General features: G+C 42.3%; 1 protein-coding gene across 3 annotated transcripts in view; it reads left to right on the top strand.

Annotated features, from left to right (window-relative positions):
• ift88 (intraflagellar transport 88 homolog) overlaps window positions 1-16,113 on the top strand; it is an 86,915-nt gene extending 70,802 nt beyond the window's left edge. For all 3 annotated transcript variants that reach the window (XM_073043694.1, XM_073043692.1, XM_073043695.1), the window contains 4 exons: window positions 7,966-8,072; window positions 8,788-8,848; window positions 12,217-12,324; window positions 15,611-16,113. In XM_073043694.1, the coding sequence (XP_072899795.1) occupies window positions 7,966-8,072; window positions 8,788-8,848; window positions 12,217-12,324; window positions 15,611-15,732 (398 nt within the window). In that variant the 3' untranslated portion in view covers window positions 15,733-16,113. The remainder of the gene's footprint in view (window positions 1-7,965; window positions 8,073-8,787; window positions 8,849-12,216; window positions 12,325-15,610) is intronic.
• The last annotated feature ends 1,796 nt before the right edge of the window (window positions 16,114-17,909 follow it).

Genomic DNA, 17,909 nt, shown 5'->3' on the forward strand with positions numbered 1-17,909 from the left:
GCAGAGCCCACTAACCCCAGAGGCAGGGGTGAGGAGACCAACGAACAATGGTGCTTCTACCACCAGCGGTGGGGCGCAGAAGCCCGCCGCTGTAGCCCGCCCTGCAAGTTCCTGGGAAACGGCAGGGCCAGCCGCCGCTGATGGCTACGGCGGCTGGCCATCGGGATAGCCTCCTGTATGTCTGGGACAAGCAGTTGGGACGCCGCTTTTTGGTTGACACCGGAGCCGATATCAGCGTCTTACCTCCGACAAGTTACGACACCTGCAACAGAGAACCAGGTCCCACCCTAAGGGCCGCGAACGGCAGCACAGTAAGGACCTACGGCACCCGTATGGTGCGGCTACAGTTCAGCTCCAGCCGGTTCATGTGGGACTTCACACTGGCCGCCGTAGCCCAACCGCTCCTGGGGGTGGATTTTTTGCGGGTTCACAGCCTACTGGTCGACCTGCAAGGGAAGAGGCTGGTCCACGCTGAGACCTTTCAAACGTTCTCCCTGGGTGAAGCCCAGTTGCTGGCCCCACACCTAGACTCCATCACACTGTCCGACAACAACTTCACCAGAGTCCTGGCGGATTTCCCATCGGTTCTGGCACCGCAGTTCACGGCAGCCATGCCCAGACACGGAGTACAGCACCACATCCCGACACAAGGACAATCCCTCCACGCCCGTGCTCGAAGGCTTCCCCCGGACAAGCTCCAACTGGCAAAGGAGGAGTTCAAGAGGATGGAGGAATTGGGGATCATATGGCGGTCCGACAGCCCATGGGCCTCCCCCCTGCACATGGTGCCCAAAGCAACAGGGGGCTGGAGACCGTGCGGCGACTACCGCAGGCTGAACAAGGCTACAACACCGGACCGCTACCCTGTGCCACACATTCAGGACTTTGCAGCAAACCTGTACGGCGCACGGATCTTCTCCAAGGTAGACCTCGTCCGGGGATACCATCAAATCCCGATGCATCCGGAGGATGCCCCCAAAACGGCACTCATCACCCCTTTCGGCCTTTTCGAGTTCCTCTGCATGCCGTTCGGCCTAAAGAATGCCGCACAGACGTTCCAGCAGTTGATGGACGTGGTGGGACGCAACCTGGACTTCGCTTTCATCTATTTGGACGACATCCTCATAGCCACCAGTAGTCGTCAGGAGCATCTGTCCCACCTCCGTCAACTCTACGCCCGACTGAGTGAATACGGCCTAACAATCAACCCGGCCAAATGCCAGTTCGGGCTCGACACCATCGACTTCCTGGGCCACAGGATTACTAAAGACGGGGCAACCCCTCTGCCCGCCAAGGTAGACGCAGTCCGCCACTTCCCCAGACCCAACACAATCAAAGGCCTGCAGGAATTCGTGGGTATGGTGAATTTCTAGCACCTCTTCCTCCCCTCAGCAGCCCGTATCATGCGCCCCCTGTTCGCCCTGATGTCGGGTAAGGGCAAGGACATTACCTGGGACGACGAGTCCGCAGCCGCTTTCGTTAAAACCAAAGAAGCCTTGGCAAACGCCGCGATGCTAGTGCACCCCAGAACAGATATCCCTACCACCCTCACAGTGGACGCATCTAACACGGCAGTCGGTGGAGTGCTGGAACAGCTCATTGAGGGTCGCTGGCAACCCCTGGCGTTTTTCAGCAAACACCTACGACCACCCGAGCTCAAATACAGTGCTTTCGACCGGAAACTGTTGGCGCTATACCTGGCAATCCGGCATTTCGGGTACTTCTTAGAAGGTAGGCCCTTCACCGCGTTCACAGACCACAAACCGCTTACCTTTGCATTCACAAAAGCGTCCGACCCCTGGTTGTCCCGCCAGCAGCGACATCTGTCCTACATCTCCTCTCCGAATACACAACGGATGTCCAGCATGTCTCGGGAAAGGACAATGTCATGGTGGACGCTCTCTCCAGACCTGACATCCAAGCCCTGTCCCAGGGGGTAGACTATGAAGCGCTGGCGGAGGCGCAACAGGCAGATGAGGAGACCCCTAGTTACAGAAATGCAGTCTCTGGTTTGCAGCTCCAGGACCTCCCCGTAGGCCCAGGTGAGAGGACCCTACTCTGTGACGCCGCCACCGGCCAACCCCGTCCCGGCAGCCTGGCGGCGACACGTTTTCAACTCCATTCATAACTTAGCGCACCCCTCCATCAAGACAACCGTCCGGATGGTCTCCAACAGGTTCGTTTGGCACGGACTCCGCAAGCAGGTCAGTGAATGGGCCAGAACATGCATGCACTGCCAAACAGCCAAGGTACAGCGGCACACCAAAGCCCTGCCGCAGCAGTTCCACCCCACCCACCGGCGTTTCGACCACATTCATGTGGATATCATGGGCCCCCTGCCAGTGTCGCGAGGAGCGCGGCACCTCCTGACTATCGTAGACCGGTTCACAAGATGGCCAGAGGCAGTCCTGCTCACCAACACCACCTCCGAATCCTGCGCCCGGGCACTGATCGCCACCTGGGTGTCTCGCTTTGGTGTACTGGCCCACATTACCTCCGACAGAGGCGCCCAGTTCACCTCCAGCCTGTGGTCAGCTATGGCCAGCCTTTTGGGGACACAGCTGCACCACACAACTGCCTACCACCCACAGTCGAACGGACTAGTGGAGCATTTCCACCGTCACCTGAAGTCGGCTCTCATGGCCCGCCTCAAAGGGCCTAACTGGGTGGATGAGCTTCCCTGGGTCCTGTTCGGAATCCGCACGGCGCCCAAAGAGGATCTGCACACCTCGTCAGCCGAGTTGGTGTACGGCGCACCCCTGGTCGTCCCAGGAGAGTTCATACCAGCCCCAAGGGGGCAAGAGGAAGAACCTGCAGCAGTCCTGGACAGACTATGTGAAAGGCTCGGTAACCTGGCCCCTTCACAGCATGGGCAGAACCTGACCTGCGAACCCAAAGACCTGCAGAACTGTTTTTGTACGACGGGGCGGACACCAGACACTGCAACAACGGCCCTACGAGGGGCCGTTTACGGTGATCAGAAACAACGGGTCCACATTCGTGCTGGACATTGGGGGGAGAGAGGAGGTTTTCACAGTGGACTGACTCAAACCGGCCCATGTGGACTTGGTGCAGCCAGTCGAGATTCAGGCACCGCGGCGCAGAGGCCGACCTCCCAAACAGAGTTCGACCCAGACTGTGGACATTGGGGGGTGTATCGCCGGTTCTGGGGGGGGGGGTGTTATGTGGCGACCCACTTCCCAGCGCACTCGAACCGGTTCACAAAGCGGCACGCGCGGGCAGAGAGGCCAGTCCCAAAAAGGGTGCCAGGCCTTCTTCACCAGCAAGGGGAAAAGCCCGCGCGCGGGACAGGACTGTGAATACGTGCCCCCTACAGCGTTCCCGCCCGGGGAGGGCAGGAACAGGAAGGCTTTAAAGCGAGGCCGCGAAGTTTGAATAAATCTCTCTTGCAACTGCAACTCACCGACTGCGTGTTGTTATTTCAGTGCTGTGTGTAGCACACCGCTACACTACATTATTTTTGGTTTCTGTCAGCTTCTATCACACTTTTGTTATTGATTTTAATATGGAACGTTAAAAACACAGCACCACCAGGCCTTTTGGCCCTTCAAGCTTGCTCCACAATAAATATAATCTTGGTTGATACTTAATACCATATTTCTGCTCTTTTAACCTTTTATTGCTTTTTGTGTTTAGGAAACTCCCTTCTTTTGAAGTATTCTGCCTTTACAATCTTCCACTGAAGATGGTTCCACATTTTACCACCCACTGAGTGAAGATGTCTGCTCTCTGTCAGAGTCCTAAATATCTTCTCTATTTCCTGAGACTGTGACCTCTAGGTGTTGACCCTCTGTATCCTCCCTGCATCAGGCATGGTGAACCCATATGTTCCAAGAGATTTCCTCTCATTCATCTAACTCTAGTGAACACATGCTAGACAATCCTGCCAACCCAGACATCAGACAAGTGAATATTCATTGTATTCCTTTATGACACATGTATCTTTTCATACGCAAGGAAACCAAAATGCAGACAACATAACATTTGCCATCTTGGGGTTGGGGGGGGAAGAATGTGTGGGATGATGAAGATTTAAGACAGCTAAAAGGTAAAACAAAAGCTATCAGTAATGGATACTGATGAGCGATAATGAGAATCACCAAGGCAGATGGAAGAAGATGAGGAAGGAGGAGATCCTTTGGGTCGAAGGTAGCGTAGTTGGTGAATAAAACCATGAGGGTAAAGGAGATAAAATGAATGCTATGAGGTTGGAGGGGGTATGAGAAAGGTTAAAATGGGAGGTGGGAGGAAAGGGAACACGTGAGGCAATGGAGAAGGCTGAGGGCCAACAGTGTGGGAATGTGAAGGGAAGGTGAAGTGGGACGTAACTGGAAGCTCAGGCTGGTACGTTGCAGAGAATACAAGTACTCTGCAAATCAGTTGCCTAGTCTACACTTGCCCTCGCTAATGTGGAGGAGATTATATTGGGAGTACCAAATGGAGTACATGATATTGGCAGAGGTGCATATGTATCTTTTCCTCACCTGAAGGGCTGTCCGGCATCTGTAATCTCTTGTGTCTCCTGTATATTTGCTGAGAGTGATCTACAAAGTTTAGATCCTTTTGTACATCAACAGGTCATGCACTCTTCTCGCTGCTGCCATACAGGAGCCTCAGGACTCACACAACTTGGTTTAGGAACTTATTACCCCTCAACCATTAGGTTTTTGAACCAACATCACTTGCCCCATCACTGAACTGCTCCCACAACCTATGGACTCAATTTCAAGGACTCTTCATCTCATGTTCTCGATATTTATTGTCTGTCTATCTATCTATCTATCTATCTATCTATCTATCTATTTATTACTATTCTTTCTTCCTTTGAACAAAAATGAGTGGGAAGTTAGAGGACTGGGAAGCTTTTAAATACTAGCAGAAGGCAACTAAAAAGTTATTAAGAAGGTAAACATGGAATAATGAAAGTAAGCTAGCCAATAATATTAACGAGGATACTAAAAGTGAAAAGAGAGGAGAGAGTGGATATCAGATTGCTGAAAAAAATGATGCTGGAGAGGTAGTAATGGAGACAAGGAAATGGCATATGAACCAAATAAGTATTTTGCTTCATCTTCCCTGTGGAAGACACTAGCAGTATGGTGGAAGTTGCAGGTGTCAGCGGTCATGAAGTGTATGAAGTTACCATTACTTGGGAGAAAGTTCTTGGGAAACTGAAAGGTCTGAAGGTAGACATGTCACTTGGACTAAATGGTGTATTCCCCAGGTTCTGAAAGAAGTGGCTGAAGAAATTGTACAGGCATGATCTTTCAAGAAATATGAGATTCTGGAATGGTTCTGTAAGACAGGAGAATTGCAAATGTCGCTCCACTCTTCAAGAAGGGAAAGAGGCAGCATAAAGGAAATTGTAGGCCAGTTAGTCTGACCTGATGGTTGGGAAGATGTTGGAGATAATTGTTAATGATGTGGTTTCAGGGTGCTTGGAAGCACATGATAAAATAGGCCGTAGTCAGCATGGTTTCCTCAAGGGAAAATCTTGCCTGACAAATCTGTTGAAATTCTTTGAAGAAACAACAAGCAGATAGACAAAGGAGAATCGGTTATCATGTACTTGGACCTTCAGAAGGCCTTTGAAAAGGTGCCACACATGAGGCAACTCAACAAGCTACAAGCCCATGGTATTACAGGAAAGATTTGAGCATGGATAAAGCAGTGGCTGTTTGGCAAGAGGCAAGGAGTGGGAATAAAGGGAACCTTTTCTGGTTGGCTGCCAGTGATTAGTGGTGTTCCTCGGGTCTGTGTTGGAACCGATTCTTTGTATGTTATATGTCAATGATTTGGATGATGGAATTGAAGGCTTTGTTGCAAAATTTGCAGATGATACAAAGGTAGGTGGACAGGCAGGCAGTTTTGAGGAAGTAGAGAGGCTACAGAGGACTTGGACAGATTAAGAGAATGGGCAAAGAGGTAGCAAATGGCATGTAGTGCTGATAAGTGTGTGGCCATGCACCTTGGTAGAAGAAATGAAAGGGATGACTATTTTCTAAATGGAAAGAAAATATAAAAATCTGAGGTGCAAAGGGATTTTGGGGTCCTTGTGCAGGATTCCCTAAAGGTTAATTTGCAAGTTGAGTCTGGTGAGGAAGGCAAATGCGATGTTAGCATTCCTTTCAAGATGACTGGAATATAAAAGCAAGGATGTAATGTTGAGACTTTATAAAGCACTGTTGAGAGCTCACTTGGAGAATTGTGAGCAGTTTTGGGCCCCGTTTGTGAGCAGTTTTGAGCAGGGTGTGCCGAAGCTGGAGAGGGTTCAAAGCTTGTCAAAGCAGGATTAAACAGCTTGTCATATGAAGAGTGTTTTATGGCTCTGGGCCTGTATTCACTGGAATTCAGAAGAATGAGAGGTGACCTAATTGCAACCTACCAGATATTGAAAATCCTTGATAGAGTGGATGTGGAGATGTTTCCTATGATGTGAGTGTCTAAGACCAGAGGACACAGCTTCAGAATAGAGGGCTTTCCCTTTAGAATGGAGATGAGAAGGAATTTCTTTAGCCAGAGAGTAATGAATATCTGGAATTTGTTCCCACTGGCAGCTGTAGAGGCCAAGTGTTTATATATATTTAAGACAGGAAGTTGATAGATTCTTGATTGGTCAGGGCACAAAGGGATACGGGGAGAAGGCAGGAGATTGGGTCTGAAAGAAAAAAATGGATCAGCCATGATGAAATGGAGGAGCAGACTCAATGGGCCAAATGGCCTAATTCTGCTCCTAGTAGTTTATGGTCTTCTGGTCTTATTAATGTCTGGTCAGGTGAATAGATTCTGGCAGTTTACACTCATATTTTTATATACCTGGTAATGTCCCCTCTTAGCCTCTTCCACTCTGGAAAAAGCAGGCCTAGCTTCTTCCATCTCTCCTCTTGGATACTTTTCAAAATTTCCTTCTTAATTTTTTTGCTAAGAATTTTGGGAAATTCTTAATTTTGGGAAACTGAAATCTCTATTACTATAATCCTTTTTTTTTAAATTGCATTCTCTGTACTATTGGCTTCGTGCCTAATCCCTTATCTCCTTTGGACTGTTAGGTGGTCTGTAATACACCCTCAACAAAGTGACAATATCCTTTTTCTGCTTAATTTCCAACCAAATGCCTCATTTGAGGAGCTGCCTTGGACATTGAGACTGCTCAAGTGAATACCATTTTCAACGTCACATGGCTTTCCCAATATCTATAATTTTCTCCACTCCATAATTTCTGAAATATTCAATGTCTTCATTTTTTTCTTCAATGCCTTTGAGTTGAAAATCCTACAATAGGTAGTGGATTCGGTCCAGTCCATCATGGTAAAACCATCCCAACCACTGAGCACATCTACATGAAATGTTGCCATAGAAAATCAGCATCCATCATCAAAAATCCTCACCACCCAGGCCATGCTCTTTTCTCACTGCTGCCATCAGGTAGAAGGTGCAGATGCCTCAGGACTCTCACCACCAGGTTCAAGAGCAGTTACTACCCCTCAACCATCAGGCTCTTGAAAAGGAGATTGCTACACTCATTTAAGGACTCTTGTTGTACTGTTATTTCATGCTTGTTATTTATTGCTATTTATTTATATTCTCATTTGTACAGTTTGTTTACAGTTAACATTTCCGGATGTTTACATTTACTGTTCTATAGATTTGCTAAGTATTCCCCCAGCTAAAGAATCTCAGGGTTGTATGTGGTGACATGTATGTACTCTGATAATAAATTTACTTTGACTTTTAATAATTTAATTGCTTTATCATTGGTGGTTATGTTTTCAAATGTTAACATTTTTTAGCATGAAATCTGTGCAAATAATCCCTTTGATATTTTCATCCACAGCTTCTCATTTATTTGGAAACAGAACAGTATCAATCAAAAATTATGTTGATTATTTGAGAACTTAGCTTTTGATATGTTCTGACCAATTTCTTACCTGTTTGATTGTTTAGGCTTGCGCTTTCTAGTTCGACTTTGTACAGATATGGGGCTGAATGAGGTTCAGGAATATGCCACAAGACTGAAGAAAGTTGAGAAACAGAAGGAATTAAGAGAACAGGTGAGATGAGGTGCATGCAGCAAAGACATTTTTTATATTAGATTCATATCAATTATGAGTACACTATTGTCAAAATATCTAACCCATTATACTTCTAAATAAAATGCATGCAACAGTAATACCTAATGTGATATCTAGATACTTTTATTACCCCATCTAAGTTCAGAATACCATTTCCTGGATTAGTGTGATATTTTTGTTTTTCCTCAAATAATTCTTATGAGTTTGATTACTAGATTGTCACCGTGTTTATTTGATATCTGCTGGGAACTTTGTTGAAACTATCCTGAGGCTATTGCAACCTCCAGTAACAAATGCTGAGGGATACAATTATAAAGATGCTTTATAAAAAGAAGCTAATGTTACTGTCATTTTACCTCTAAACTTTAAACCTAACAGTGCATCTTTTATGTTTCAGTCTGAGAAATAAATTTAAATACTGAAATGGAATAAATTTGCTTAACAATTCCAAATGTGCCTTTCCTGTGCAATTTTTTTTCAAGATTTAGTATCTCCAGTTCACAAGTGTAAAAGAGAATGAAATAACTGTTGTTCAGTCATTTTTATTTCCAAATTTATAATTTATGACCATTTTGTCAGCTGCGTGTATATTCCATGTGCATGTGATGCTCACGTCCCTGTTACGTATTTTGAAATCTCAGCATGTGTGGAGAAGTTCCAACTGTGTTTACCTGTAATTATGTTTTCACAACAGCGCGTTAAATCTGGCAGAGATGGCAGTGCTCGTGGACGTAGAGAGGGGAGTGCTGGTAGTGGTAGGTACCCCAGAATATTTTTCAATTGAAGCTGCAAATTTAGATTGTATGATGTTTCTTTTGTCCTTTAACTTTAAATCCATGTGGTAAAGGAATTTCTTTACTTACTGCTTTCAGCAAAAAAGGTATGAAACAGGGAAGTGTTGCTACTGCCAATGAGAACCTTTCAACTAAGTTAATCCACTTCCTTATCCAAATCATTCATAAAAAGATCAGGAATCCCAGAACAGATCTCTACAGAAAACCACTGGTCATCAACTTCCAGGCAGATAATTCTCTACCTATTATAACCCTCTGCCTTATATGGGCAAGCCAGTTCAGTACCACACGGCCAGTTTTCCCTGCATCCCATGCCTTCTAACTTCCTGAATGAGCCTACCATGGAGAATTTTGTCAAATGAGTTATTAAAATCCATTTACACCACATCCACTGCTCTGCCTTAATCAATTTGTCTTGGCACTTTTCTCAAAGAATTCAGTCAGGCTTGTAAGGCATGACCTGTCACAAGATGATCACCAAAAGGCACAGCAATTTCTTGCTTCCTGTGGTAACCTGAGGTATATCCCATCCAGTCCTGGGGAACTGTCCTAATGTTTTTTGAAAGTTCCAGCACATCCTCTTTCTTAACATTGACATGTTCCAGTATATTAGCCTGTCCTACACTGCCCTCACATTCATCTTGGTCCCTTTCCCTGGTGAATACCTAAGCAAAGTATTCATTCATCTGACTCCAGGTACATTTCCTCTGTTATCACTGATTGATTATGCCCTCATGCTAGATGTTATGCTGTTCTCCACATAGTGTAGAATGCATTAGGGGTTTCCTTAATACTACTCGCCAAGGCCTTCACATCCCCTTCTAGCTCTCCATTGTCCCCTCCTGGCTACCTTATAACTCTCAAGACACCTGTCTGATTCTTGCTTCCTAAACTTTTAAGTATGCTTTCATTTATTATCAAAGAATGTGTACAGTATACATCCTGAAATACTTGATCTTTGCGGACATTGACGAAAAATAGAAGAACCCCAAAAGAATGAATGACAGAAAAATGTTTTTGTTCTTTCTTTTGGGGTTCTTCTATTTATGGTTCCTTCTTCCTCATCAACCATGGTTCCTTTACCCTACCATGCTTTCCCTGCTTCAATGGGACAAACCTATCCAGAATCCCATGCATGTGACCATAAAACATACCAGTAGAATTAGGCCATTTGGTCCATCAGGTTTGCCCCACCATTCCTTCACAGCTGATTTATTATCCCTCTCAACCTCAATCTCCTGCTTTCTCTCTGTAACCTTCGACATCTTGTCTAAGAACATGTCAACCTCTGCTTTAAATATACCCAATGACTTGGTCTCCACGGCCATTGATGTCAATGAATTCCAGATTCACCACACTCTGGCTAAAGAAATTTCTCTTCATGCCTGTTCTGCATGAATGTCCCTCTATTCTGAGGCTGTGCCCTTTGTTTCTAGACTCTCCCACTGTAGGAAACATCCTCTCCACATGCACCCTATCCAGCCTTTCAATATTTGACAGGTTTCAATAAGATCTCCCCTCATTCTTCTAAACCCCAGTGAGTACAGGCCCAAAGCCATCAACTCCTCATGTTAACTCGTTCATTCCTGGAATCATTCTCGTGAATCTCCTCTGAACCTTCTCCAATGCCAGCACATCTTTTCTTAGATAAGAGGTGTACATTTCCCTAAGTACATCTGTTCCCCTTTACACCATTCCTCCCTAATAGAATCATTGTACCGTCTACTCTTAATCCCTACCTCTTTAACCTTCCTCCCTCTTCTTTTTGAAACATCTAAACCCCACAGCATCCAGTAGCCATTTCCACCGTTGTGACAGCCAAGTCTCTATAATGGCCACAACATCCTCGTTCCATGCAGTATTAGGAACAATGGTGATGAATTTACATCACCATTGTTCCTAATACTACTTGCATTAAAATAGACACATTCCAACCCATCCAACTGACTGCAATTATCCTTTTTCCACCGCCTATCCTTCCATGCAGTGCATCTAACTTTACACCAACTGTTCCACTCTGACATCCTCCTAACAACCTAGTTTAAAAACTTCCCAACAGCTCTAGCAACCTTCCTGCAAAGACATTGGTCCCCATCGCGATCGAATGGAGTAACCTGTCCTTTTCTGTACAGACCATCCATTCTCCAGAAGAGATCCCGTTGATTTTTGTATACCTAATGAACAGAATTGTGCATCTCAAATATATTTAAATTTGTGAATTATTCTGCAGGACTATGCCAAGAGAAGATATAGTGAAAATACAAGTTTTTAACTTTATATAGATAGTTATTAATAGACTTTATGCTGAGAGATATAACTTTTATTTAGAGTCCATCGTACCAACTAACACAAACCTTATGAAAACTAATAATACATTTTTTATTACTTTCCCTACCTCTAACTTATAAAATTAATTTATTCATAAATTATGCTGAAAACTGATTACTATTTTGGTTATGTTAAGCACGAAACGAATTTAACTCAAAACACTGACTTCCTCGTATGAAGCAGGAGAGGATATTTTCTTAGATGGTGATTTTTTTTTTCCTACCATTGATACTGCCCTCACCCATATCTCCTCCATTTCATGAGCATCCACGCTCATCCCTTCTTCCTGCCGCCTTAACAGGGATAGAGATCCCCTCGTCCTCACTTACCACCTGAGCATTCGCATCCAGTACATCATTCTCCACAACTTCCGTCATCTTCATCAGGATCCTACCACCAAACTCATCTTTACCTTCTTTTGTGTATGTTACTTTTCTTAGAGATGTTTATAAAAATATTTTGAAATAGATCTTAATTAGCAGCTGATTTAAGGCTTCAAACCGGTTTGAGTTTCTGTCTTCCCAGTGCTGTACCGTTCAGAACCTTTTAAGAACAATGGCTTGACCTTTATTTGTTTACGTGATCTCCTATTATATTCTGATTTGTTCTATTGAATTTCAAAAGAACAATTTTATAAGCACTGATGAAGTTGTCTCCTAAAACTATTGTAATTCTTCAATTTTACATTAGGACCATACAATATAAGAGCAGAAATAGCCCATTTGGCCCATCAAGTCTGTTTTGCCATTCAGTCAGGACTGATTATTTTCCCTCACAGCCTCATTCTCATGCTTTATCCCCATAACCTTTGACACCTTTACTGATCAATAACCTATTAATCTCTTCCTTAAATGTACCCACTGACCCTGCCTACACAGAGCAATGAATTCCATAGATTTACTTGCCTCTGGCTGCTAAAGAAATTTCTCATCTCTGTTCTAGAGGGATGCCCATTTATTTTCTTAACTCCGCCTGTTACTTTCCTGCTTTTTTTTCTTCAGAAAATGGACAAAATAGTAGCAGTGCCAAAGGAGAAAGGTTGAGTGCAAAGTTGAGGACACTACCAGGAGTTAATGATCCTTATGAAAGCAGCACCAATAAAGATATAGGTAAGTGCATGGCTATTTTCCTTAAATCATATGCTGTCTTTTCACTTATTGATACAGAAAGATATCTTGTATTTTACCATCCAGGCGAAGTTTGTCATACATTACTGCTGTATCTGAAACAAGCAGTGAAGCACAGAAAGTACGAGTAGGTCCTGCTCCATCTTTCAACGCAATCATGGCTTATAATCCATTCCAGTAATCTCTAGCATTAAGAATTATATCCATCTTCCATTCATATACATTTAATAACGCAAACATGTATGGTAAGCTGGTCCACAAGTTTATGCTGCTTAACTGAAACAAAAATTGTAAAAGTTATTGGAGGCAGTGGTGGATGAGTATTTTTCTGATGGGAAGTCTGACTAAGCTGCATCACAGTCATCACTGCCTGGAATTTTGAAATTTGTGAATGTAAAAGTTTAAGTTTCTGGATGACTCTAAAATTAGTGCTGAGGAAGGCTGTCTAAGGCTACAGCAGAATATAGATCCGTTGGAAAGCTGGATGGAGATTAATTCTTACAAATGATGTATTTTGATAAGTCAAATGGGAGTAGATATATAGTAAATGATAGGAGAGTAAAGAATGTTGATGGAGAGATCTAGGGGTCCAAGTCCATTGTTCTCAGAAAGTAGAGCTAGGTAGGGTGGAGAAAAAACAGCATATGGCAAGCCTGCCTTCTTAATCAGGACAAAAAATAGATAAGTTAGGATGTTGTGTTGCAACTTTACAACACAACACTACAAATTATCAGAAAGATTGAATTGTACTGGAGAGAATGCAGAGGACAATCACCTGGACATCGCCTAGATTTGAGGACGTTGGTTATAGGGAGAAATTGAATAGGCTGAGCTAATCAATCTCTCCCTATAACCAAAGTCCTCCATCTTATTGGGAAAAAATATGCAGGAAAGTCTGAAGTAAACATTTTGAAAAATACAAATTTGTGCTGTTTTCAGTAGAGTTCAGGTGGCTGAGGGGTGATCTAATAGAAGATCAGATAGAAGAGTACCAAAGCTCAAAGAACATCCGTCACCATAAAACCCTGAGATTCATTTTCTTGTGGCAACCACAATAGAATCAATGAAAAACCACATCCAACAGCTCAAATAATCAATGCGCAAAAACAAAAAGAATGAATAATAACAACTATCGTGAACATGAGATGAAAAGTCCTCAGAAGTGAGTCCATAGGTTGTGGGAACAGTTCAGTGTTGGGGTGAATGAAGTTACCCTTCTGGTTCAAGAGTTTGATGGTTGAGGGATATTAACTGTTCCTGAACCTGGTGGTGTGGGTCCTGAGGCCCCTGTACCGCCTTCCTGATGGCACCCAATGACCCTCTCCACCTCTGATTCCTCCGATGAGCAGTGACTCATGGATGTTCACTTTCCTCCTCTTGCAGTCAATAATCATCTCCTTGATCTTGCTGACATAGAGAGAGGTCATTGAGGTGGCACCACTCAGCCAGATTTTCAATCTCCCTCCCATGTTAATATAAGATTATGAGAGGCATGCACAGGTTAGCTATTCAACAACTTTCCCCATGTAGGGAGTATCAAAAACAAGAGGCGGGAGGAGAGAGTTTTATGGGGGATCTGAGGAGCAATTTTTAAAAAAATACATTTTGATTGATATATGGTCTGCATGGCCAGGAAATGGTGGAATTAGAATAATTTAAGATCAGTAAATCTTACCTTAAGTAGGTAAAAAATTGGATACAGTCATATGGGTAAATGGAATAGTGTATTTGGAAAAGAATGTTAGCATGAATATTGGCAGAATATTTAGGCCTAATTGACCCAATTTCTCCTGCTGCCCCCTGTTGGTGTACTGAGGATTTGTGCTGGATCATGAGCTGCAGAAATTAAATATGAAGTTATAACATGTAATCAAGGAGGGAATCACATTGTATATTTGCCATTATCACAAAGAAGCTACAATATAAAAGTAAGTTTTTGAGATTGTGTAGGTCTTTGGTAAGATATTATGTAGTAAAAATAATTCTTCATCCACCTCCTGAGATGCCACAGTCACTGATGAAGCAGCATGGATTGACCAGTTGAAAGAAATAGTTGGACTGGGTCAGATATATTCCATCCACAAGACATGTAAACAGTGCAAAAAATAGTTGTTAGAAGCTGCATAACTCTTAACAGTGCTAGACAAAATAAATTAGGGAGAATAGTAGTAATAGCTTGAGAGTCCAGTACCTCAGGATATGGCACTTAGAACTGAGATCAGGCAAAATTTCTTCACCCACTGAATAGCATACCTACAGAAATCATAATCTTGATCTTTGCTGAATTTGGTATTTAGAGTTTCGTTGCACAGCATAGAAATGAGCCTTACCACATTTATGCTAACCTGTATCTGATTCCACTACTTCCTCTGGCATGCAATCCAGTTATCAATCAACTTACATTTTAAAAATCTTTTTCCACAGATTCCCCATGAAGCACCCACTTTCTCTTAAAATGATACCCCCTTGCTTTTGTTACCCCTACAATGGGGGAAAATGTTTGACTATTTAACCTATATATGCCTCTCATTTTAACTTCTGCACTTAAGGAAGGATATACTTGAGTAAGCAGTGTAGATTCGCCAGACACCTGAGCTGCCTCTGTGAGAGATTAAATAAGACAAGCCATTATAAACTTAATGGCTTGTACCCATTAAGCTTATAAGAGTAGGAGACAATCTGATTTTTAAGACCGTTATAAAGTATTCTGAAAGAATTGAAAGAATGGATAATTTAGATGACAAGAGGCTACTTACTTCAGTTCTCCACAACTGGGGCCAGGGCTCAATAATTATTAAAGGGTTGGTTATTCATGACAGAGAAATTTCATTAAAGGATTCTTTACCTCTGTAGATGCTCAGTTCTATATTCAGTGTTGACATCAGTAATTTATGGACATAATGGGAGTTGAGCAATGAGCTGATCAGACAGCAAAGCGAAGTCAGCAGTGACCCGATCGAATTGTAGAACTAAAAGCCCCAAGATCACCTACCATCAACTTCAAATGTTCTGCATATACTCAAATGTACTTCTGTCCTCGACTTATCCTTGATTGCTCCAAGTAAAATAATCCAATCAGTTCAATTCTCTCTTCCACCCCTCCCCCCAATCTCCCATGACTATACAACTTGATCTCTCTCACAGATTCCAAACAACTTGCCACTTCGCTACTAATTTGACAAAAGGTCAAATTACAAACACCAATATTCTATTTGTCTGTAGAACTGACATGACTCCCATAACCTTCAGTTGCTTTCTGTAATTATAGATGCATCGTACGTGGATCCACTTGGCCCACAAATTGAACGGCCCAAAACTGCAGCTCGTAAACGCATTGAAGAAGATGAATTTGCAGATGAAGAACTGGGAGATGATTTGTTACCAGAGTGATGAATGCAATCTCCAAATAGAAAACAAACTAAATTAGTCAATATTAAAATAGCTATTTCCTTTATTTGCTTAAAATGTAGTATTTATTGTATTTGTAATTAATTATAAATGTAAATATGTTTGATATTTCATATTTGTAATTTTTGTAATGGTATATAACATCTTATGGGTTCATGTATATTTAAAGATTGACTAAACTCTGTAATTGATATTATTGTTCTCGATTACCACTATTGTGTAATTATCCAATAATTCAATCCTAGATATTAAATATTTAGGATTGAAGAGATGTGACAATTTGTTTACTGTAAAAAATATACTACCACTTTGTGCATTTTTGATAATAAATGTAACTATTAAGATCAAAATTGGAAGATTGACCTGTAGCTTTATAATTATTAACTGGCTCTTTAAATTTAAAAAATATTGCTCCATTCAGATAGCTCAGAATCACTAGATACAGTGGTCTCTGTTTATGTTGTAAACTTTGATAAAGGGAGAAAATTCTGGTCAGGCAACATCCAGCAAAAGCTTTACGTAATGCTGCTTAGTTCACCATATTCAATTCATGCTGCTTTCCAGGCAAATCCTTCGCACATTTCTTCAAAATTCAAAAATCTATAGTTGCACTACGATGTGCTAAGGTTTGAAGTGAGCTGTACTTATTAGGAAGAACCACCAAGTTAAAGTCATTTACACATCTCACAGCAGGTTGAAGTTTGGAGCATAGCTTAAATACTTGTCGGGGGGCATTTAAGATTCTGTTGGGGGGGGGGAGGTGGTTTTGCAGCACCCTAACTTGAGGCACAAGACCTGAACGACCGTGCCAACTTGCTGCTGTCGTCAACATCTGACAGGCATTCCCAGTTTGTTAATTTTTTTATTTTAATTTAGCCCCACTAATGATGGATAAGTAACTATGGCATGATCTCTGAGTTTGAGGGCGGTGAAGCCTTTAATTCTAATCCTGCTATGCAAAAGAAACTGCGGAAAGTGTGTCAATACAATGTTACATACCTGCAGAATGGTTTTATTCCATTCCCATCAGATCAGCGACACCCCATGTCTTATTTGTAATATTGTACTAATGAAGCCATGAAACCATCAAGATTGTATGAACACTTCTGTAAAGGACGCCTTAAAAAAGCTACTTATGAAATTACTCAGTTCCAGAAGATGAAAGATGCATTTGAAAAGCATTGCACACTCAAGTTATTTGCCAAGATAACTAAAAATGACCTTGATAGAGGACTCATTGCTTCTTATAACATTTCCAAATTGATAGCAAAGTATGGACATCTCATACAATTGGTGAAAGATTAATAATTATTGCTATATCAGAAGTGGTCACCACCATTCTCAAAATGGATACCAGTATTTTAAAATCAATTAATCTGAGTAAAACCTCTGTAGCTCGTCGATTTGATGAAATGAGTGAACACATTGTGAATCACTATTCACAGAGCTATAAAAAAAACAATCTGGGATACAACGAAGAGTCTACTGTGTGAGACAATGTATTACTAATGGCATATGCACAGTTTATCAAAAATGGAAATAGAGATTCTCTTTTGTAAAAAGTTAAAAAACAAATATCAATGGAGAATCAATCTATGATGAGCTCAAAATGTCTATTGAGGATAAAAGTATTCCGATTAGCAACATGATTTCTTGTGTAACAGATGGAGCACCATACATGACAGGTCACCATGTTTAGTGGCATATATGAAAAAAGAAATTCCAAGTCTGTTTACAATCCATTGTGTAATTCATCAACATCTCATCTATTAAATAGAAGAATATTTCACCAATTATACCAAGATAACGATGAAGAATTTGAACGCTTCTTCACACTGAAATGGGTTGGCTGTCAAAAGGCTACTGCTTAAACTATTCCTTTGATCTTTTTGACACTCGTTGAATTTTTGCTCAAAGTCGACAAGAGCTTGGGAAACAAGACTGAACTTCTACATGGAGATGTGGCACACCTAGCTGATCTGTATGACAAAATGAACATTCTAAACATGAAACTGCAGCAGAGTGAGTTTAAATTTAAATTTAATCCAGGCAAAAAGGGCTGTGTCTACTTTTATCAGAAAATTGGAAATTTATAGGCAAACATCGGGAGAGGAATGTTCTCACAATTTCCTTGCATGAAAAGTATGGCACTCTCTTTC

The sequence above is a fragment of the Hemitrygon akajei genome, chromosome 4 (genome assembly GCF_048418815.1).
Source record: "Hemitrygon akajei chromosome 4, sHemAka1.3, whole genome shotgun sequence".
In the NCBI taxonomy this organism is placed as follows: Eukaryota; Metazoa; Chordata; class Chondrichthyes; order Myliobatiformes; family Dasyatidae; genus Hemitrygon; species Hemitrygon akajei.